Below are 24,239 nucleotides of genomic sequence, written 5' to 3'. Positions count from 1 at the left end.
CCTCAACTTCCCCATCTATAATCATGGGAACAACCTTATAGGATTGCTGTGAGATTCAGATAAGATAGTATATGTGAGTGCTTTACAAAACAATGGAAATATATGGAAATATTTTTGCATAACTACACATGTATAGTCTATATCAAACTGCTTGCCTTTTTCAAGAAAAGGGCGGGGATAGAAGGGGGAAAAATCTGGAACTCAAAACTTTCGAAAAATGTAAAAACTTTTGTTTTTGTTTTTGTTTTTCACTTAAAAGTATTTTTTTCCAATTACATTTTTGTTTACATGTTTCTTTTACAAGAAAAGATATAACTAAAATGAATAAATTACATAAATTGAAAGGAAGAAATAAAACAATTATAAAAATGTTATTACAAATGTTATTACTTGTAGCTTATTTTAAGATTATCTAAACACAGATGCATATGGGAAGGGGAATATATGTTAGGTATTTGTACAAATGGAGAATGAAGGAACTTTAAGGACCCCCACCCCCAGTCTGGTCTTAAAAGGATAGTGGAAGCCAGCTTGGTATTGAAGGGGAGAGGAGAAAGAAAAGAAATGAAGTTAGAAAAGATTATGAGATAATCAACTGTTATTGGACATGGCTCTTTTCAACAATGAGGTGATTTAAACCAATTCCAATAGATGTGTGGTGGAGAAAACCATCTGCATCCAGAGAGAAGACTATAGGAAGGTGGATTAAAACATAGTATTTTCACTTTTTATTGTTTGCTTGATTATTTTTTCTCTCCTCTTTTCTCCTTTTTTATCTGATTTTTCTTGTGTAGCATGATAAATGTGGAAATATATTTAGAAGATTGCACATGTTTAACCTATATGAGATTACTTGCTATGCAGGGAGGGACATGGAGGGAGAAAAATAAGCAACCCAACTGAAAACTTGAAAATTGTTTTTGCATGTATTTTGAAAACCAAAAAGTTATTATTAAAAAAAGAAAGGAAATTAAAGGAAAGGAGAGGAAAAAGTCTGTCCCATCTTGGGCATACTTTTCTGAAGGAAAGGAGATAAATACACAGGGCTGTCCACATTGCCAGTGCCGCCTGTTTTAATCCTTGAGCAAACCAGAGCTGTGTTTGTGTGTGTATGTTGAGAGACAGAGACAGACAGAAGAGAGAGAGAGAGAGAGAGAGAGAGAGAGAGAGAGAGAGAGAGAGAGAGAGAGAGAGAGAGAGAGAGAGAGAGAGAATAAGAATGTGTGTTAGGCAGCCCCTTTTTGAAAAATCAGTCCCACAAAGAGACTGGGTATATCCTTTATTCTTTAAAAGCCTCAGTTTCCTCATCTGTTGGCCTCCAAGGTTTCTCACAACTTTCTATCTATGGTCCTATAACTATGGTGCTAATAATACTTCCTATGTGGCTAGAACTTGAATTTTTACATTCATTTTTCTTATTTGGTCCTTCCTTCAGCCTTTTTTAGAAGCTGGGCAGATATTGGCAACCTCATTCTATAGATAAGGAAATTGGAGCACAGAGAGGTTTTATATATATATATGTATATATATATCAGAGAAAATCAATGGTGAGCCAGGTCTTCTGAATTGAACCCCATGGCCTCACACACCAATATACATAAATCCTCGAACTACAGTCACAGAGTACCTGGGAGAAGAGATGTCTGAAGAAGGTCTCCAAGATATGGCTTCGACGCTGTCTAGTGACAGTTGCCCTCATCATTTCCTGCTCTCGAAGTTCTGACTCATGGAAACCCAGCCCGTTGCTCTTCAGGGTCTCCTGAAGACTGTGAACAAAAACCTGCCGATCTTCTTCTAGGTTAAATAGCAATAGCTAAAGAAGTAGGAGAGTGAAGAACAGAGAGAGAAAGGCTGAGAATGGTTGGAATTACTGTTCTAAGCTGGGGCATACAAACTCCAGCCCCTGGCTCAGCCTCCCATCAAAGACTTACAAATTCAATGCTGTCTCAAGTTATAGGGGGTTGGCTACATATGGAAGGGTCCTCTCTCCAGCGTTTCTGATTAAGGATTCTGTCTGGATCTCCTTAGAAGAGGAACAAGTATCAGAAGGTCCTTTGTACTGAATAAAAGCATTGGGAAGACCTTCTGGAGTATGAGGCCAGATCTGGTACCTTGACTTAAATGGAGGTCCAATGATAAAGGCTTAATAATGTTACTGTGAATTAATTATAATCAGGGTAATTTTATTTGAAGTATGCTAATGCTGGTCAAGTCACTTAACATTTCTTTATAGGACAGAAGATTTGAAATAGGGATAGTGGTAAAAGAAAGAGATGTACCAGGTCATACTCCTTGGGAATCTTGAGCAGAAGTGCCCGGCGACCCCGGTTATTGGATTGGATCAAGTTCATCTTCTGGGAGTCCCGGAACTGGATGATGCGGAGAAGTGAGAGCCGACCATCCAGTACTTGAAGATGCCCAGGCTGAAGGTTCAGGAACACAGGCCGGCAAGGGTCCTTCCTGCCCTGCCACTCAATGGCTGGACAGATGGACAGGGAGTGACAAGGTCAGATGGAGGAATCTTTAGGGATTGTGTGAGAAGTATTAGTGACCTCTTAGCTAAAGACTAGCCTTATGGAAGCTAGAGTCAAGGTCAGGGTCAAAGCTTTTAGTTATACTTCCTACTTTTCTCAGGTCCTTAGGAAATGTCCTTCCTCTCTGTACCAAGCTGGACACAAGACTCATTATAATCACAAAGAGGATTGGTGTTCTATAAATAAAGGCTACCAAGAAATGATTTGCAAGAGGATGGTAGAATTCCCCGTAAGGGACAGCTAGATGGCACAGAGGAAAGAGTCCCAGCTCTAAAGTTAGGAGGACCTGAGTTCAAATCCAACCTCAGACATTAAATACTAGCCATGTGACCCTGAGCAAGTCACTTATCTCATCTGCCTCACAAAAACAAGAGAATAAAAAAAACTTGTTGTTAACATTGAAGGTTAATAATAATAATAATTTATATAGTGCTTACCACATACAGATTTTATAACTATTATCTCATTTGTTCTTCAAATCAACTCTGGGAAGTAGATGCTATTATTATCTCCATTTACATTTGAGGAAACTGAGACAGACTGTGACCTGCTCAAGGTCAAGTAAGGAGATGGAATTTGAATCCTGGTTTTTCAAGTTCAAATTCAATACTTTTACTCAATCATACAGTCTCTTTTCCCAGCCCAGGTAGGGACACATGATTTGTGGTTTAGTCATTTCTGATGCTTTTTTGACCCCATTTGAGATTTTCTTGACAAAGATACTAGTTTGCCATTTCCTTCTCCAGCTCATTTTATAGATGAAGAAACTGAGGCAGACAAGCAAGTGACTTGCTCAGAATCACATATCTAGTTAGTGTCTGAGGCCAGATTTGAATTCAGGAAAATGTCTTCTTGACTCCAGACCTGACCCTCTATCCTCTGTGTTGCCCAATAAACTGCAAAGTTCTACCATTGCAGACTATTGGGAGAAGAGCTTTCAGCAGTGGGAGTTCTGAGAGGGTGGTTTTGATAATATTCTGCAAGATGTTTCCTGACTGACTCTTTGACCATAAAAAGGCTCTCTTCAACACTGGAGGATACAAACTCTTTGAAGACTTTTTTTTCCTTTTGTCTTTGAATCATTAGTGCCTTATACCATACATAGCTGGTATACAGGAGGTGCATAGTAAATGCTTATCTAATTAAAATAAATACAGGATAAGGGTAAATAGTTTCTAAGAGGGCTCCTGGTTTTCTAGTCCCAGTCTCCTGCTCCCAGATAAAGGAGATATTTGGGAACAAGAGATTGCCATCTCTTTCTCTGAACAGCTCAGGGAGTGGCTGGTGGAAATGACCTTGCATCTCTGATTTTGGAGCAAACTGTTTTCTTTACTTCTGATCCCATTCTGATCCTCCATCTCCACCCCCACACACCAAACCTCTTAGGCCCACCTTCCACACCCTCAACGAATTTCTCAGACATGATGCTGTGTCGCTCCTGGGCCTGAAGCCTCTTGAAATTCTTTCTTCGGAGTCGAGCCACAATCCAGGCACTCAATAGGCTGACTGGAAGTAGACAAGAAGGAGCTCAGAGGGTGAATGAAGGGTGGGGGAGGGGGAGAATCAATTGGAGGAAGTAATGGGGTTTTAGAGGAAAGGAGTGGGTGCAAGACATGGGAGAAGTTTTTTGTAGCAGTGATGGAAAGAGAGATCAGAAGGCAACATGACTTTCCTCATTCATCAGCTGCTCCCATTTCCCTTGTCAGAAGGACACCATAACTATCAGAGGCTAGATTTGAACTCAGATCTTCCTGACTTCAAGCTTAGAGCCCAATAATAATACCAATAAGCTAAGATTAATTGTAGAGTGCTTACTATGTGCCAGGTACTATATAAAGCACTTTTTAATTATTATCCAATCTGGTCATCACAAGAATTCTGAGGTATTATTCCTATTTTACAGATGAGATAACAGACATTCAGAGATTAAATTATTTGCGGAAGATCACTTAAACAAGTGTCTGAGGTGAGATTGCAGGACAGGTCTTCCTGAATCCAGGTCCAAGAACTACTATATGAAGCAGTCTATCTTGGGAAAGTGAGGAGATGATAGCAGGGGGGGAAAGAAGCTGATAGAGTAGAGGAAGAGCAGAAAAACATCTGGCTATGGGGCTGAGGGGAAGGGCAGGAGCTATCAGTGTTGTATCTTCAGTGGTTGATTAATAACTGGAATTATTAGCTATAGCTTAGATAAAGAAATCTCTCACATCTAATAAGGGTTTGAGTGTAGGTGGGTGAGGAATGAGTTTGAATTTTAATTACTAGTTAAGTTGAGGGAGACTTTCACGTGTCAGTTAAAGGGTGAAATTAGAAACAGGGGCAGCAAATGAGATTGGTTCTTGAGCTCAAGAGGGCATCAGCTACGGCCCTTTGGATCATAATATATCTGGGTATCATAGTGAATTCGTAGCCCCTTAACCCAATTGGGGAAGAACAGAATGAATTACAGATTGTTAGAAGTGAAAGGGGGCTGAGAGAGAAGTCACCGATTCCGACACCTTCCTCATTTTATAGATGTTAAACAAGCCTTGGAAAGGTTATCCAAGGTCACACTGTGTGTGTGTGTGTGTGTGTGTGTGTGTGTGTGTGTGTGTGTGCGTGTGTGTGTGCGTGTATAGGATTAGAATACAGGCTCTGATCTCATCCAGCCTCCTTCAACACTATGTGGTATAGTAAAAAAAAAAAAAAAAAAATCTGACTTCCCTACTCACTCATCAGATAAACATGGAGAAGTCATTTAGAGTCTCTGAACCTCAGTTTTCTCATCTTTAAAATGGAAGCTGTGCACCCTTGTCTGTCTCCCTGGTGTGTCACGTGCATCCAATAAAACATGGAATATACATGGAAATGCTTTATATCCACTACCCCTCCCCACCTCTCACTTTGCTCCTCAGCCTCCAACATGCCCAACCATCTATTCCTGGGAGAACATCCAGTACCTTAGCTACACTGTGGTTGAAGAACAGGAAAACCTATGGCACCAGGAATGTGTAGCTGGACTTGTCTGGAGGAGCTAAAGGAATATCTGACTTCTATGCCCCACCCTATGCCATACTTTGTTTTGAACTCCCTGCCTATGCCAGGAGAGAGCCTCTGGACTTAGGCAGTTCTTGGGGAGGGGGATGTGCAAGGCATGGGAGAGAATATTTCCTTAAGGGAGTTGATGTGTAAGGGGAGGTTCCATGGGCCATGGCTGCAGAGAGGAAAATTAAACCAATCCAGAATGGTCCATACCTACTTCCCATAATCCTTAGGGAGTAAATTCCAATAGATCTGGAGATAGGAGTATAATTGGAAGGAGGAGTTGTTATTCTGAGATGGGCACACTTCCTCAAAGGCTCTCAAATACTTCTGCAAATCTCAAATACTCTGTTACCTTTTTCCACTTATGTTTCATTTTCTGTCTCCTTCCTCTTCTCAGGAAGAAGGATACTGTCTATTGTGTATTGTGTCCCCACCAATTGGAACTGTCTTTTGTCCACAATAATCCTTCCAGATTCCCCATCCAGACCCATGCTTCCCAGACAGGGCCTCCTTACTCAATGGGAAGCAGCAGAGTGCCCCAATTGTGATACCAAATCCAAAGCCACTGCCTTTGAAATAGTCCAGCACCACCAGGGGTACACAGCTGGGCAGGTCTTCAGTGGTGATCTGCCGAGGTTGTGGGCAGGGGTCTCCTGGCAGAACAGAAAGATGAGTGTCAGGACCAGCAGAAGAGTTAACCACAGTCAAGATTATAGGATTACAGATTTAGAGAAGGAAGGAAGCTAAAAGGCCATTTAGTCTCATTTTCTTCCCTTTGTAGATGAGAAAAGAAAGACTTGGCAGTGATTTGCCCCAAGATCACACTGATTTTAGAAACAGATCTGTGCTGGAGCTGACTTGAGCTGGCTCCAAAGAGCCAACTGTTAAATTTCTGGGATGAGTATTAATACCTTCAAAATCAGCAAGTGCTACAAATCAGGGGTTTTCTGGTTGTTTGGTCAATTATTTAAACTTATAAAAATGGTGGACAAATTTTTAATAAGGTGAATTCAATCTTAAAATGTGTTGCGAGTATCATTCCCCTTCCCCTTCTGGAGAGCTGGTTGTTAAACATTTACCATATGTTTATATGACATATACTATGTCAGATGCCACCATATGCATCATCTGATTCCAAATTCCGTAATCTTCCCACTGTGTCATACAGTGGGACTTCTTCCCTAGGATTCCAGAAGTGAAAGAACCTTGTTCCTTAACCTTTCTTTACAGAAACTGCCCAGTCAATGGATTTTGGGAGAGACCTAAGAGCACCATGCAGTAAGGATGAGACCCTATGAACTATCCCTGTGAGAACCCAGGAAGAACAGGTTTGGGGGGATCAGGAACATGAAGTAAGCATAGAGGGGAGCAGAAGAAAACTCTTTTTTTTTTTTTCCATCAGAGAGGACAGACTGCAGACTCCAATTTAGTTGAGGACCAAACTGATCCAGATGTTTCCACAAGCTCCTATGTGCACATCTTCACCAGCTGTAGCTTCCCTGCTTTTGACACTTCTAAGCATTCTCCTCCCACCCCCAACCTCTCCAGGGCAGCTAAATGGTGAAGTACATAGAATATCAGTCCTAGAGTCAGGAGGACCTGAGTTCAAATTCGACTTCAGATGCTTAAAGCTTACTGGCTGTGTGAGTCATTTAGCCCCAATTGCCTCACCAAAATATATATAAGCCCTGTTTTGGTTTCTAGCTTAATCATATCTCTCTGAATGTAATCTCCTTTAAAGAGTCAGTCTTCCTTCCCTTGGGTGGGCTAGGGAGAATCCTAGGATTGTTGCTCTAAAGCTAAAAGCACTTTTGAAGCCAATTTGTCCAACTTCTTTCTTTGGTACAGGAGGAAATACAGACTCAACAACTTGAGAAAAAAAGTCACACATGTAATAAATGTAAGAGGCAGGATTTGAACTCAGATCTCTTGGAGGTTGACTGTATCTTAGAACCAGCACTGCTAAGAACAGAACCAATGTTTCTCCTATTTCTATCTTTCAGTTCCAAGTTTTTACTGAATTAAATCTATTGAGATTGGGAGAGAGGGATTAGTAAGGGGGACAGAATCTCATCCCATCTCAATCCCTTGGCCATTCTTCACCATCCACTCACTCTGCCCCCATAGTCACCTACCCTCTTTCCACATAAAGACATTGGGCTGCAGGGCATCCAGACCCACATTGGTGACATCAATCAGGACATCACGGAAGGAGGTTCTTCGTATCATGGCCACCTCTTCCTTGGAGAACAAACTGGGAGATAGACAGAGAGAAATGCTGAATTAGGATTGAAGGAGAGGAAGGAAGACTGACTATGGCTTCAAAACTCAAGAAATGAGGGGCAGCTAGGTGGTACAGTGGATAGAGCACTAGCCCTGAAGTCAGGAGAACCTGAGTTCAAATGTGACCTCAGACACTAAACCCTTCCTAGCTGTGTGACCCTGGGCAAGTCACTTAACCCCAAATGCCTCATCAAAAACAAAACAAAACAAAACAAAACAAAACAAAATTCAAGAACACAAATGGGTAAGCAATTAGATAGGAGATTGGAAAAAGTAGGAGAAAGGAAAAAAAAAAAAGAATCTGGTGACCAAGGTTTAAGGTGAGAGTTCTCTGGGGAAGAGCATCTAGGACTCAAAGTAGGAATGAGGGTCTGGTGTGAGGTGGGTCTGAAGCCAAGTCTAGATATGGCTGTCAAAGGGAAAAGGGAGTGGGAAAGGAGCCACATTGAGGACCAAGGTTGGGGGATGGCGTTCCAGTATAGTCTTACCCATTCTTTGTGTTTTCAAACCAGTATCGGTCTCCATCCCGAAGACGAATAAACTGATCAAGGATGATGGCGGTGAAGAGGGGCCCAGGATCCCCTCGGCTCTCCAGGAGCCCCCCAGGAAGCATCTCCAACCGGGACAGGTCATGGTGGTACATGGATGCTGTTGCCTCCAGGACCTGAGGCCACATTGAAGACAAAAATGAGTGGGACATCAGGATATTGGCCCCAGTAGGTCACCAAAGTCTTCCCACATGCAACCATTCTCCCAGGGTCCCAGGCCAAGGAAGAGAAAGTCTGAATCTAGAGAAACAGGACCTTGTGTTGCTCAGGGCTGAGCTTTATAGCTGCCTGAACATCTTACTCTAAAATCAGATGAAACTGCCCAAAGATAGATGTCCCTTCTCCTAGAGTCTCCCCACAGCACTGGGTCCCCCAAGCCCTGCTTTTCCACACCCCCCTTTTCCTCTCCAGCCTCCACTTCATCCTCACAATGCCATTGTTCTGTGAAAGTTCAGGGTTGATGTCTTGCCACCTGGAGACTGGGGTTAACCCCATGGCTACCCTAGCTTGGTTGTAAGAAGGCAGCCCCAAGTCCCGTCCTCGTTGCAGCCAGCTTGCTGAGTAGTCTGTTCGAGAGAATTTCAGTGGCCCGGGCCAGAAATCTGGAAATGAGAAAGTTCCCCAGATTAAACCCCACACTAAGTTCTAGCCCCAATTCATGCCCCAGATTCTAAACTCCCAACCCTCATTTCCCAGCTTGAAGACCTGTTAATTAGTTCCAATTGAGCTATTTCCATTCTTAGATCCATTTCTAGTCTCTGGTCTTCATGCCTAGCTCATAATCCCCTACCACTCTGGACTGTTGAATCAGCCATGGGATCATTCATCAACTTGGTTTTGTTGAAAGAATTGGGAAGAGTTGGGAAAACTACTACTCAGTAGTACCTTCCTAAGGTGGGGTTATCACACCTAGGCAAATTGGAGTTGAGATTCTTGAGGGAAGGGGTGGGACCAATGACATCAGAAGGGTGATGTCTTGACTTGCAAGTGAATTGGATTTAAATAAGGCAGAGCTATGAGATCATCAGCCTCACTCTCTCCACCAGAGTCATCACAGCCCAATGACAAGACATAGGCCAAGATGCCTGACCGTAACCTAACTTTTATGGAAATGTTTTGCATAACTTCACATGTACCTTCTCAATGGGAGCTGGGGTGGAGAGGAAGGGAGAGAATCTGGAACTCAAAGTTTTAAAAACAAATGCAAAAAAAGTAGTTTTACATATAATTGGAGAAAATAATAATATTAAAATAAAATTTTTAAAAAAGACAACTGGTGATGGGAAGAGGAATAAAGGTATAATACTAAGAGAAACCAACTCACCTCTCAGATCCTCCACTACCACATGATCCTCTCTCTCAGCAATCTGGGAGGCCATGCCCAAAAGCAGCGCATCCACTCCTCGGGCACTATGCAGGTTTGGGTTCTGGGGGAGTAGGGAGGGCAAAGATGGGGAGTAGATGATGGTGCAATATACCATCCTGCTATATGCCCTTGCTGGGTTATTTGAAGAAAGAAGACCCTGTTCCACTCCAGGCTTCAGTTTTTCCATAAAAGACACCTCTGCTCTCAGAAATTTCTTTGGAATGTCTATTCTAAAATGGCAAGCTAGCCCTTCTCTGGGAGTTCTTTCCAAAGCCAGGATCTGCAATACTTAGCCAAAAGCCAGGGATGTTGATCTTTGGGTAGAGATATCAAAATAATGGAATGTGTACATGCTAAATAAGCTCTAAATGTTATATTTGGAGGCTGGACAGTATAGCTGCAAGAAGATAAGGTTCTAATTCCGGATCTGCCACTAACTGTATGATCTTAAGTGCTTTAACCTCTTCTAACCTCAGTTTTCTCATCTAAAAACAGAGTTTCTACACTTACTAAACAAATCTCATTAGGTCATCAGTATAAGGAACATGTGGGATGACATATGTGAAAATTACGTCTTTTGGATGAATGGATAGGTAGCAGGGCAAAAAGCTACTCTGGGCTACCTAGAGAATGAGTAATGGGTTTATCTGAAGTCAGAAGATCTGGGTTCAAATTCTGCCTCTGATACTTGAGTGATGACTCAGTTTCCTCAGTTGTAAAATGAAGGGATTGGTCTCTTCTAGCACTAAATCTAAGTCTATGATCCATCTCTTCCTTGGGTACTATTGGAGAGCAAAGAAGTAAATAAATATTGAGATACAGAATGGCACAGGGAATAAGAAAAAGGGGAGAAATATTGGATTTAAAAATTGTGGTTTCAGAATCTCACTAAGTTGTGTGCAGCTAGGAAGTGCAGTGGATTGAGCACCAGTACTGGAGTCAGGAAGATGTGAGATCAAATTTAGCCTCTAACACTTGCTAGGTGGCCCTGGGCAAATCACTTAACCCCAATTGTCTCAAGAAAAAAAAATTCACTAAGTTGAGAAAAGAAAAGCAGTTTGAGACAGGTGACTGAGAGCTGGCTTTGGAGTCCACAATTGGGTGGGTGTCTGTTCATCTTTGCCATATTGGATGTGTGACTCTAGATTACTCCTTTGTGTCTGAGGCAACTTTCTAAGACCCTAAGTTGCAGAGAAAATGCTACCATGTTTTGGTAGACAGGCTCAACGGGAACTTACTACAGGTCTAGCCTATAAAAAAAGTTGTCAAGAATAAGGGCCATAGTCTGAAATTAGCTCTACAAGAATCCAGTGATGTCACTGGTCCTCTTAGAGAATGAAGGACCAATAGCAATAGCATCAAGGAGCAATGGAAATTTGGGAAAAGCTTCTTTCTCAGTGGAATGGAGTTGGGTTGGGGTTATTCTAGACTGCTTTCCTTTTTTCATGACGTATTAGCCACTCATTCTCAAGTCTCTTCATGTTCCAATAGCTTCCCTCCCCCCAATGCTGCTACCCCCACTTTCCCTCAATACACACTTATCTGCCCAGCCATAATATTCCTTTACCTCTCGATTCCAATAACTGTTGCAGACCCTAAGAGCTGGGAAGACTCCTGACTTCCCATTGGTGATCTTCTGGAAATGGCAGCTGGAATTTCTAAAGTATGAGTAGTAAGAGAAATGCTTTTACCACAAGGGTCCTTCAGCTGATGGTCCCATATGTTTGCCTCTATGGAGCACTGAAAAGGATAACATCTCTCCCAAGGAGCTTCCCACGACTGCACCCTCAAACTGCAACCTGTAATCATAGTTGCTTAGAAGATGCTGATACCAGGAGCTGAGAATTGGAAACCAGAGCCTCAAAGAAGATACTTCTCTCCATATTCATCCTCCTCTCTCTTTTCTCCTTGCTCTGCCCTTTCTGCACCTTACTTTTTTGCCTTTATTTGTATTCTTAGCAGTTAGCATACAATAGGCATTTAATAAATGTTTGTTAACTGACCAACTGACTACCCTGCTTCATCATAAGCCTTTCCCATCCCAGCCTTTCACCTCACCTCATGTAGACACCAGGGGGAACCATAGTGGAGAATAGCTGTTTGGAGGCTGCCAAGAACTCTGGGGAAATGCTGGGATCCAGGAAAGACCGATATCCTGGATGGGGAAGGGGAAGCAATATGGCACCCTTCTCATGATTCCCCACCCCCCAAACATTGTTCATTCCCCAACCAGATTTAGCCTCAGTCCATGCTCATTCCTTAGAGTTTACCCTGCTTCATCTCACCTCCATATGGTGGGGTCCTTTTCTGTACGAAACTGGGCAACCACTCATACAAAACGATATTCTGAAAAAAAGGAAAAAAGACATGAGGGATTTATGGGGACTGGAGAGAAGAGTGAAATTTGTTTTCATTTTTTGTCTCTGCATTCCCAATTCTTAGAACAATGTTGTGCATATAGTAAATGCTTGTTAAATTGCTTAGTAAATTTAAATTGCTAAGTAAATTGCTTAGTAAGTGCTTGTTAAATTGCATCAAATACTTTGCTTCTTTAAAATAATTTTTTTTTTGATGAACGAAAATAGATTTTTTTCTCCTTCCAATTTGCCCAATTGGGGGGAAAAAAAAACAATCTACCACATCACATTCTTATAACAACTATTCATAGGCAAACAAAACAATTTTCTCCAAAAGCCAAAATAAAAAGTCTCAATATTCATCCTGAGCCTGTTACATCTCTGGCCGGAGGTGGATAGAATGGAGAAATGAGAATTAGAGAGGAGGAGACAGATACATAGAAAAGGGGACAAAGAAAGGAGTGGGACATTATTGGGGGGGAACCTTTGAGAAATGTAGAATAGCAGAGCGCCTAAGAATGGGCATTCTTATCTGTTCTTTTGGTTGATAACCTATTCACTTTGGGGTTAAACTCTAATATGGCCCCCAAGTGCTTAACCCTGTTGCCTCAATTTCCCCACCTGCAAAATGAGCTAGAGAAGGAAATGGCAAATCACTCCAGCATCTTTGCCCAGAAAAACCTAAACAGGGTCATGACTGAATAACAACAAGCTACCTACTGTTCACCACAACCTGGGGAGGTAGCTGCTATTAATATTCTCATTTGACTTGCCCAGGGTCACAAGTGGCATCTAAGGTCACATTTGAATTCATGTTCTTCTGACTCCAGGTGCAGTAATCTATCTACAACATCACTTAGCACTTTCTGGGAGGTCAGGAAAGTCTTCCCATAGAAGATAGCTCCTAAACTAAACCTTGAAAGAAGCTGAAGATTCTAAAAGGCAGAGAAGAGAAACGCGTGCCTTACCACATGGGAGACAGCTTTTGTAAAGACAAAGAGGTGGCAGATGGAGTGCTAAGTTTGGGAAAGTGCATTTGGCTGGCACAGAGGGGAGTAAGTGTGAAATCTGTCTGGAAAGGGGGGTAGAGCCAGATTGTTTAGAGCTTTAAATGACAAACTGAGGGATTTGTATCTTATCTTAGTGATGTGAGGGAGCCAGTGATTATTCTTGAGCAGAGAAGTGACACGGTCACATCCATCCTTAAGGAAAATTCTTTTGGCAGTTAGTAGAGAATGAATTGGCAGAGGGAAAGACACAGAGGGAAATATTAGATACAGGGAGATCAGTGATGAGACTACTGCAAAAAAAATCTAAGCAAGAGATGGTAAGAGTATGGACCAGTTCACTGGCCACATGAATGGAGAAAAGGGGACAGATATGAGGAATCATACTGTACAGCTAGAATGGACAAGATTTGGCAACTGTCTATGAGGAGATGGGAAGATGGGAGAGTCAAGGATGGATAGGAATTGGGGACCGTGAGTGCCTAGGATGGTGACACTCTCAGTAGAAACAGGGAAGTACAGAGTAAGGCAGGGTTTAGTGGGGATGATAAGGAATATTTTCATCCAGAGTAAGGGTTCAAAGTAGAGGTTCCCCTGGTCAAGACTCTGCTGGTAGGACTTGACCTAGGATGGGATTGGATGTGTGTCCCTATTTTATTATTTTTGAGACAATTGGGGTTAGATGACTTGTCCAGTCACACAGCTAGCAAATGTTTGAGACTGAATTTGAATTCAGCCTCCTTGAACTCCTGATTTCAGGTCTGGGGCTCCAGATTCTGGCACTGCACTACCTAACTGCCCTGTGTGGCTACTCTAAGAGTATTCTTATACCTTTGAGATAGAAGCAGGTTTCTGGGTCCCAGAATCTTAAAACTGCATGGGAGCCTAGTGCTGATCTCATCTCCCTCCCCTCCCCTGACACTTTATAGGTGGAGAAATTAGGCTGGAAGAGAAGAAAGTAATTTGAAGTTTATATGGCTGGTTTGGAGAGTGTCAGGGCTCCACTCCTAGCATGTCAGGTTTCAGGATTCCCAAACCAGTGTTCTTTCTACTACACCCACCACAGTTTCTTGGAAGGTGTGGCCCCCCCTGGGCTGACCTGGTAGGTGGCAATGACCCTTTTGCGGGCATGCTGGAACAGCTCTTCATCTTCCCAGTTTGGGTGCTTCTGAGCCAGCCTTTGAGCCCACAGGTTGTGGTATCGGAACCAGAGGAGACCCACAGCTTGTAGAAATGGATTTTGGTTCCCTCTCTGGGCTCCAAAGGCTGCAACCAACAGGAGGGGAGGAAGGGGTTTTCGTTAACTGAAGTGCTGATCCCTGACTCCCATTTGACTCCCCCCCCCAACCTTCACTAGTCCCAAGATTCAAATGAACCCATGGTTATTCACTAAGTTACCCTCTTCTTAAACCTTTTTCTGTCTGTTCCTCCCCCTCCAGATACCTGGAGACCTCACCATATAGCCCTTGGGGGCCACGCTGCCCTGTGGAAGGGTCTGGCGCTGTCCACATAAGGAAGGTTCCCTGAGAATGCCTGGGGAAAGCTGGGTCTGGTCCTGATGCCAGCTCCCCACCAGAGAAGCTTCTCAATGCATCACTCCAGGAATGAGAGGAGCCATAAATGGCGCTACCATCTAGCCAGCCAGTTGCCTCATTTGTCTACAGATAGAGTGATAGATGAAAAGGTAATTGTATTATCTGGTAATAGCCAAAGAGTCAAGTACCCATCTGGGGGCCCCATAGCCAGTCTCTGAGCCTGGGGAATTACACACATTCCTACCCACTGCCCCCAACAGGAAAGCTCCACTGACAATCCCCTCCCCATCATTAATGCAGTAGCCTGATGAGCTTCAGAGACTGACTGGACCTCCACTGGGAAAAAAAGAGGGAGTTGGTGACAGCTACTCCCAACCCCCTCCTCCTAATTAGACCCCTCTCCTATCACCTCACCTGATCCCGGGGATTGCTAGGACTCTGTCCAGTGTCTGGGTCCCATTGGCTTCTCTGGAATGGGAGCACCACATCCCCCTTCTCACTGGGGTCAAACACTGGGTCCCCAGCTGGGATGTTGATATTCAGGAACTCAATAGGACAACCTGTCCGCTCCACACTCACCAGGTCTGAGAGCACATGATACCCTGGGAAACAGAGAAAGATGTGAGGAACACTCAGCTAAGGTGTAAGGAGGGAGCACAAAGGCTTTCCTGGTTGACATCTTAGGCACTTTGTGCCCTACAGAGATCCATCTTGTCATAGTGGATAAAGCACTGTTTTGAAGTCAGAAATCTACCCCAAATGTTTACTGGTGGCACTGGGCAAGCAATCTAGCCTGAGTCTCGGTTTACTCTTTTGTGAAATGGGAGCCCCTACCTCACAAGGTTGTTTGGAGAATCAAATGAGATGGTATATATGACGTGTTTTGCTAACTTTAAAGTGCTCTGCAGATGTGAGCTTTATTATACCAAACTTTCTCTTGGAAATTGAAAACTCACTTCTCCAAGCCAGATGGTCTCTAGACCAGGCCCCCAGCTCCTCTGCCCTGCAGTCCAATCTCTGCGCCAAGCCCTTATGTCCATGCTGTTGTCATTCCAAGTTTGATCTTTTCCTTGGCAACCAGGGAGGTGCCCAGTGAGTGTGCCCAGACAGGTGGGTTGGCAACATGGGTTCCAACATGTCAGCTGGGAACCTGCCCAGGAAGGACCTGCCCAACCTCAGTAATGCAGATGGGGGAAGAGAGAAGGGCACCCTCCCTCATGGGCATGTGAGCAAAAGACTGCCATTGCTTGGCTGGGCCCAAGAAGGGCACCAGGGCAGGTTCTTTGTCTTCCTGCAGGCCAGGGCTCAGAATCTGTACCTTGGTTGCCTCTTTTTAAAAATTTAGGCTGTTGATTTATATCACTCATATTTAACATCATATCTTTTTTATTAAAGCTTTTTATTTTCAAAACATATGCATGGATAATTTTTCAACATTGACCTTTGCAAAACCCAGTGTTCCAAATTTTCCTCTCCTTCTCCTCACCCCTTCCCCTAGATGGCAAGTAATCCAATATATGTTAAACATGTTTAACATCATATCTTGCATATAATAAGGGCAACAAGTTATCCCAGTGCACAGAGTGCCAGGTCTGGAGTCAGGAAGACTTATATTACTGAGTTCAAATCCAGCTTCAGACACTTACTAGCTGTATGGCTCTGGGCAAATCACTTAACCCTGCTTGCCTCAGTTTGCTCATTTGTAAAATGAGCTGGAAAAGGACATGATAAACCACTCCAATATGTTTGCCAAGAAAAGCCCAAATGGGGTCATGAAGAGTCAGCCATGACTAAACAACAACTTAATAACTTACATGTAGTAGGTGCTTGATAAATGTTGAACTTAAGTTAAATCTGTTAGGTCATAAAACCACAGATTCAAATATGTTATCTAGTCACAGGATCATAGATTTACAGACAAAGGAGCCTGAGCTGAGAAAGAGAAGCAACTTGGAGAGGTCATATATTCAGAGTTCTGTCCACTGGGACCGCCTGGCCACTTCTCAACTCTGACTCTTTTTTTTTTTTTTTTTTTTTTTTTTTTACAGATGAAGGAACAGAGGCTCTGAGATGTATAGTCAGTCAGCCTAATAAACATTTATTATGTCCCTCTTTTCTCTTGGAAACATTATTCAAGCTTCCTTAGATGGTCACAATCCTTGACCTGGCCCCAAAGAGCCACAGAGGTACATCCTGACCTTTACTTTCTGGATGAAAATCTTTCTCTTCCCAGCCAAATCACATAGGAGGGCCACCCACATAAATCTACAATTCCCAGTCAGGGTGGAGATTTGATGACCTGACACCTTTTCTACCCTTCCACATCCCAGCCATCCCAGACTGAACTGTGGATTCATCCTTGTCCCATTTTCTCTCTTTCAACCTAGAAACCTCCTGAGATGGCCAGTTTCCTCTTTCTGTTCTCCTCCCCCAGCAGCGGGCTTCTTCAGCCTTACCCCTGCTCCTTTTTATCCCTCATCCCTCATTTGCCCCAGGTTCTCACCAAAAAAGACTCCCAGCACTGTCCTGTTACGCAAGGAGGGCTGTCCTGCTGGACCCCGCATGGCAGCATTGCTGAGATTCCGGGGATTGGGCAAGTGTGGCTCGTTCAAGGGCCGAAACACACCGTCTGCATAAGTGGCAGGAACCAGACGCCGCAGTCGGGAACCTGGAAGAATAAAGAGAAAGGACCGACTCTGTCCTTAGACCAGAATTTTTCTTAGGGACTCCTCTACATAGGTAGTGACAGAATCCTAAGATCAGATATATAGACCTGAAAGTTGCCTTAGAGGCCATCAAATCTAACTCTCTCATTTTACAGATGAGGAAACTGAGTCAGATATAGATAGATAGATAGATAGATAGATAGATAGATAGATAGATAGATAGATATAGATTTTTTTCTTTAAGTAAGTTGCCCAGCGCCACAGAGCTACTTAGTGTCAATTGGCATTTGAATCCCAGTCTTTCTGACTCTACTATCCCAAGCTGCCTCTGTCCCTCTGTCTCTGTTCCTTCCTCCCCATTTCTCTCTCTAATCTTCATCTCCCCTTTCTTATCACCTCCCAGTTCTTCCCACTTACTTCACCCTTCCCTTCAAGCTCCATAAGCCCCTCTACTTCCTTTTTTTTTTTTAATTTTATTTATTTAATTTTTAATTTGTGTAATAACTCTGCTTCATTCTGATTGCCCTGGCCCTGAGAAATCTATCTCACACTTTCCACCTACCCTTGCTGCCCCATCTGTGTTCTGCAAGATTGTTGTACCAGCCATCGAATCGTTGTACTTCCCAAGAAATGGAGCTCTGGGTACCTGCAAAATGGTGGACATGTAATGGGAGAAGTCTATTTAGCAAAAGTTAGCAGTGACAAGTAAGAGCTGGGCACTATAATTCAAGCAGGGGGTCCCAAGCAAAGAGGCAGATGGAGAGTTGTTGTTTGTGTAAACTAGATGGAAGAGAGATCTATAGTGGGAATTCTTAACCTTTTCTGTGTTTTGAACTCCTTTGGCAGGTATGGATGCCTTTGGAGAAGAACAACTTCATAATGCTCTAAGGTATACAAAGATTTCCAAATACTATCTCATATTATTCTCTTTTTTTGAAGCATAAACAGATGGAAAATATATATTATTTAAAGTTTAAACTGTTTACAACCCTAGATGAAAAATGATATCTGTAACTCTTGAGAACTTCATGTAACTGGGGCAGACAGAGGGGGGACCACTTAAGCAGAGGGAGTAATTGTGAATGAACTCTGAAATGATGATATCTTTTTTTTTTAATCTGAAAGAAATTTATTTTTTTAGAGATCAAAGGACAGATAATTTACTCTAGCCCCCCTTTTTATTAATTTTATAATTATAATTTTTTGACAGTACATATGCATGGGTAATTTTTTTACAACATCATCCCTTGCACTCCCTTCTGTTCCAAATTTTCCCCTCCTTCCCTTCACCCCCTCTCCTAGATGGCAGGCAGTCCCATACATGTTAAATGTGTTATAGTATATCCTAGATACAATATATGTGTGCAGAACTGAATTTCTTATTGCACAGGAAAAATTGGATTCAGAAGGTAAAAATAACCTGGGAAGAAAGACAAAAATGCAGTTTACACTCATTTCCCAGTGTTCCTTTTCTGGGTGTAACTGATTCTGTCCATCATTGATCAATTGGAACTGAATTAGATCTTCTTTTTGTTGAAGATATCCACTTCCATCAGAATACATCCTCATACAGTATTGTTGTTGAAGTGTATAATCTCATATTATTCTCACAATTGTTAGAGGAATGTGCTATTATTACCTCCATTTTACCAATGAGAAAACCAAGACACATAACATTATAATTCCTATTTTACAAATGAGAAAAATGAGTCACCCAGGGACTTGCTCAAGGTCACAGAGCTAGTAATTTTCTAGGGCCAAATTTGTCCCCAAGGTCTTCTTTGAAATCTAGAGTTTTATCCCATTCCACCCATCAAGTTACTTCTACAAAGTCGTTAAAAGCATAAAGTAAAATACATTGGGTTAGAAAGAGGACTAATTATATTGAAATACGGTTATCGAAAAATTTTTTAAGTTCCAAGATCTCAGGTTAAGAACCCCAAGCCCATAGAGATATCCAAATCAACCACTGTTTGGAGCCTGCTGGCTACCTGGACCAAGTCCTGGCAAGGAATTGCTAAAAATCAGATAGAGAAGAATTATTAACCAATAAGGGATAACTGGGTTACTGAGAAGCCTGCCTGGGGCAATGGAAATGAAAGGATGAGAGAGGGTAGAGAAGGACTAGATGAGAGGAGCACATAGATAGAGGAGATGATGAGAGGTGTTTAAACACTGAAGGGCAGAGAAGGGGCATTGAGAGATAACTATCACATAACAGCGTGGGTTGGTTGTAATAGCAGAAGAACTGTCTCATACCCCCCAAAAAAAGCCATATTAAAAGTTGAACTGAGTTATATTTTAAAAGAGAAACAAGCTGCCCATACAGTCTTTTTCTGTTCTATTATATATATATATATATATATATATATATATATATATATATATATATATATATGGAAGTGCTCATTTAGTTCATGTTTCAATTCAAAATAAAATTAAAAGATCACAAAAAAGGTAAGATCAGAGGGAAGAGTCCAACTCCACCCTACAGGTGAGAGAGAAAATGTCACCTCATTATAGCCTCAACCTCCTCATAGGGGTGTCATTGGGTGGGGTAAGGATTGGCTCTTACAGATCTGGCCCAGGGCAGGGGTGGGGGGTCAAGAAGACCATGGCATTTGAAGCCTTTTCTTACCCTGACTTTTCTCCTCGTTCCTGGGAGGAACTAGGGTTTGGACTGGTCATGTTGATGACTTCACCCCCAAATCCAGCTCTTCACTTCCCCTGAGTACCTTGCCCCGTGGATTCTTCTGTCTCTATGATCCCTTAATGCTCCTCTCTAAAACCTTGTGGTTGGGACAAGGTATGAGTCAAGAGAAATAGTTTCTTGTCCACTGGGAGTTGAGGTTAAGGGTCTAGGACAAAATAATGGGAGGGGTTCTATTAAATAGGAGGTATCATTGGCCCTCTGCCAGACTCTTCACCCCAAATCATGAAACTACAAAAGCAGAATTCACTTACCTATCTGGAAATAGGGGAGAGGAATGAGTCTCTAATAGCAGGTATTTCCTCTTTGACTCTTGGCAGCAATCCCCCCAGTTCCCTGCTCCCCATTCTCCCAGCTCTCTCTTCCACACACCCACTAAGTATGTAGCACACTGGGGCAATTTGGGATATGATTCAACCACTGGAATTAGAACAAAAAATTTAGCGGAGGATTTAGGGACTAGGAGATAAAGATGAGGGTGATGGCAAATGAAAGCCAAAGGAAGAGGGAAAGGAGAAAAAACGTGGGAAAGTGAAAAATGAAGGTAAACAAGAGAGGAAATGATGACAATATAAAAAGGAAAGACACAGGGAAGCTAATGATAGAATCACAATCCTGGAGAGCCCAGGAGTCTGTCTGTCAACAAGGATTTATTTATTAAAGGTTTACTATAAGGCAGATGTAGTGATAAAATCTGGAAATACAGAGAAAAGTTAAAAACAATCCCTGTCCTCAAGGAACTTGCATTCTAGTGGAGGAGACTGCTAGTGAGTAACAAAACAGTTTTACAAGTGGAAAGAAAAGCTATTCCCATACAAAGTTACTTCAGAGGAGAAAAGGCAGAGTAGCTGCTGGGGGAATTAGGAAAGGCCACCTGCACAGTGTGTGATTTAAATTGAGTCTTGAAAAATGCCAGGGAAGCCAAGAGGCACTGATAAAGGACCAAAATTTCAGGCATGAGAATAGCCAGTGAAAAGGTTGGAAAGATTCAGAAGGTCACATGCAAGGAAATAGTAAATAGGCCAGCATATCGGATTATAGAATAGATGGAAAGGGATAAAGTATAAGAAATATAAGTGTGAGAGGATAAAGTATAAGGTAGAAAGAAGCCAGATTGTGAAAGGCTTTATATTTAATTTATATTTGCATATATTTATATTTAATATTAGCATTTATTAGTAATAATATGTTTATTTCAACATATATTATTAACTATTATCAATGTTTAATAATAATATCAAGATGTTTAACAATAATTGATATCATCAGTGTTTATCATTAACCTAATTATAGTTATTATGATAGGGTATAGCTTCTAGAGGAAATATAGCAGTAATCCTGAGGTTCCCTGACCTTAGAGTGCTATGCTCTAACAATCTGGATGTCAATGATTCTAAAGTTTTCTGGCTATAATATAGGCTTAGAAACTTTGCAGACTTCTGGATAGAAATCTGTTGACTCTTGATAACAGGGTCTCTGAGACAAATAGTGAGGTACATACCAGATCACTCCGCAGATCTATCTCTGGGTCATAAAATTAGCATATCAGTGACATGACTGTCTTTTCCTATAAATTTGTCTTATTGCTTCTGGTTCTTTGCCAAATGTTTTTTGGAATTTAATCTGCTTAAATTGGCATTACAGTTACAATCAACTTTTGTCCCTTAATGTGGATATGGATTCAATTTCTTTTGAGACACCTTGTGACATTGCTCTGCAACCCCAACCTCTTGAAGTCTTCTTTTGAACCTCAACAATTGCATTTTAATTATAAAGATATTTAATTATTAATATTATTTCTATATTTGACATAATTAAGTTATATTAAGTGCCCATATAGAGAAGATTTATAGTTGATCCTACAGGTAATAAGATTGAATCACTAGAGTTTATTAAATAGTTGGGTGAGGCCAGGCAGACCTATAACTTGAGGAAATCACCTTGGCAACTGAATGAAGGTTGAAGTGGAGCAGAAAAAGACTTGAGATGGGGAGATCAATTAGAGGGTTTTTGCAATAATCCAAATGAAAGGTGATAAGGGCCTGAACAAACTCATTATAAAGCCTGAAGGGTACTTTATGAGGGGAGAGAAAGGAAAGCTGTTAAAGGTAGAAATAAAGAGATTTGGAAGTGGATTGAATATGTAGAGTAACTAAGATAAAGGGGTAAGGATGATACTCAGGTTTCAAGCCTAGATGATAGGGAAGGTAGGGTGGTAGTATCAGGGAAAGTGGGACAGGCGACCTTGCTTAGGCCTCCCTCACTTAAATCCAATGCCCTCAAATGTCATGGCATCACTTCCCTGAAGCCATGGTCCTTTTCAAGAGCAAAGGACAGACAAACAACAGTGATAGGAAAATTCAGAGAGAAAAGAGTTCTGGGAAACAGATAATGAGTTCTATTTACTGAGTTTGAGATACCTATAGGATATCCAATGCAAAATGTCCAAAAAGCAGTTGGTGATACAAGACTGGATCTCAGAAGAGAAACTAATGCTAGATAGCCAGATTTGGGAATCATCTGCACATAGAAGATGAATGAGCATATGGGAGTTGAAAATACCACCAAGTAAGACAGTGTGGGAGAAAAAGAGAAGTGAACTCCAGTAGAGATTTATGGGACACACACAGTTAGTGGTCTTGACAAGGATGAAGATCTAATAAAGAAAACTAAAAAGAAGGTCTCAATCAAATAAGTGAAGAGTCAGGAGAGAGTAGTGAGCACTTAAGTAGGAGATATACAGGTATACAGTAGGTATACCTGTCAAGAGAGCAAAAAGTATGACAACTGAGAAAAAGCCACTGCACTTGGCAATGGCATTAGTAACTTTGGAGGGGGCAATTTCAATTGGGTAATGAGGGTAGATGCTAGACTTCAGAGAGTTTGGGGGGAAAAAAGAAAAAAAATAAGTAGAAGCACTTAGTATAGATGGCCTTCTCAAGGACATTAGCTGAGAAGGGAAGGAGAGAAATAAGATTATAATCTGAAGTGATAGTAAGATAAAATGAGACCTTTTTAAAGAATGGGGAGATTTGGACAGGTTTTCAGTTAGCAGAGAAAAAAAAAAGAAAATAGAGGGAGAGAAGGAAGATTAGCAATTGTAGCAATTTATGTCCCCTGTCCCTCATTCTGTTTGTAGAGTTGGGAATTACCCAGTTATCATCCTTAATATAATAACACCACAAAGACAAGTATTCAACCTTCCTTCAGATGTTTGTTTTCCAGGCTAAAGAATTCCAGTTCCTCTAATTTTATCACAAGTTTTTAACCTGTTTTTTATATATATCTGCTTCCCCTCTATTCTCCAGTAAGCAGGCAAGACTAGTTAAAAGTTTGACCAGATTAGAGTATAAATGATAATGTCTCAGTAGGTTAAACTTTTATCAGTAATTTTAAAACATTGATTTGCCTTTGGTTTTGAGGTCCCTTGGAGCCCCAGACCCTTTTTTGACCTACTTGTGTCTGGTTATTCTTGAACCATCTCAAGTCACAATCAAATTCTAGAAGCAGAGAAAAGATGAAATGAAGAGTACAAAGTCTTTAGAATGGAGGAGGAATAGAATAGAAGGGATGAAGGAGACAAGATAGTACAATTGAAGCATTCTCAAGTTGGATAAAAGGGGTGAGAACTTGGGACCTGAGAGTACTTTCAACTCTGAGGTCTTGGATAATGTCCCTACTAGCATTTGTATTAATTTATAGAGGCAAGAGTCATTCCTCTAATGGTTATATAGTCAAAGGATATGAATAGGCAGTTATCAAAAACAGAAATACAAGCTATCACAACCATATAAAATGTTTCCAATAAAAAATGAGAAATGCACATTTAAACAGCTCCATGGTTTCGCCTTAGAGAGTGCATATTGGCAAAGATGATTAAATGGGGGCTGTAGGAAGATGGCCACATTAATGTATTGTTGGTGGAACTGAAATGGTCCAACAATTATGGAAAATAATTTGATGTATACAAAAATATTTATAACAGTGCTTTTCGCAGTATCAAAAAACAAAAACAAAAACTTGGAAACAAAGTGTATATCTATTGATTTGAAAATGCTGCACAAACCTTAATATATGGATTTAATGGAATATTTTGGGGGCTGTAAGTAATAAGAAATGTGAGAAACTGAGAGAAAATTGAGAAGACTTTTGTAAATTGATATATAATAAAGTGAACAAAATAAAAGAATAATTCATGTGATGCCCACA

The 24,239-nt window shown here is 41.5% G+C and overlaps 1 protein-coding gene across 1 annotated transcript in view; it reads right to left on the bottom strand.

Moving 5' to 3' along the window:
* Nucleotides 1-24,239, bottom strand: part of DUOX1 (dual oxidase 1) — a 61,700-nt gene that overhangs the window by 34,979 nt on the left and 2,482 nt on the right. The window contains exons 3-18 of the mRNA XM_074289515.1: nt 17,883-17,966; nt 17,158-17,322; nt 15,069-15,256; nt 14,576-14,777; nt 14,219-14,385; nt 12,041-12,101; nt 11,814-11,910; nt 11,323-11,413; nt 9,714-9,816; nt 8,819-8,991; nt 8,330-8,505; nt 7,694-7,812; nt 6,074-6,211; nt 3,927-4,040; nt 2,280-2,479; nt 1,628-1,813 (exon numbers count right to left, since the gene is read on the bottom strand). Of these exons, the coding sequence (XP_074145616.1) occupies nt 1,628-1,813; nt 2,280-2,479; nt 3,927-4,040; nt 6,074-6,211; nt 7,694-7,812; nt 8,330-8,505; nt 8,819-8,991; nt 9,714-9,816; nt 11,323-11,413; nt 11,814-11,910; nt 12,041-12,101; nt 14,219-14,385; nt 14,576-14,777; nt 15,069-15,256; nt 17,158-17,322; nt 17,883-17,966 (2,264 nt within the window). The remainder of the gene's footprint in view (nt 1-1,627; nt 1,814-2,279; nt 2,480-3,926; nt 4,041-6,073; nt 6,212-7,693; nt 7,813-8,329; nt 8,506-8,818; nt 8,992-9,713; nt 9,817-11,322; nt 11,414-11,813; nt 11,911-12,040; nt 12,102-14,218; nt 14,386-14,575; nt 14,778-15,068; nt 15,257-17,157; nt 17,323-17,882; nt 17,967-24,239) is intronic.

The sequence above is a fragment of the Sminthopsis crassicaudata genome, chromosome 2 (assembly GCF_048593235.1).
Source record: "Sminthopsis crassicaudata isolate SCR6 chromosome 2, ASM4859323v1, whole genome shotgun sequence".
NCBI classification, from domain to species: Eukaryota; Metazoa; Chordata; class Mammalia; order Dasyuromorphia; family Dasyuridae; genus Sminthopsis; species Sminthopsis crassicaudata.
This window is presented reverse-complemented; position numbering and strand designations above follow the sequence as displayed.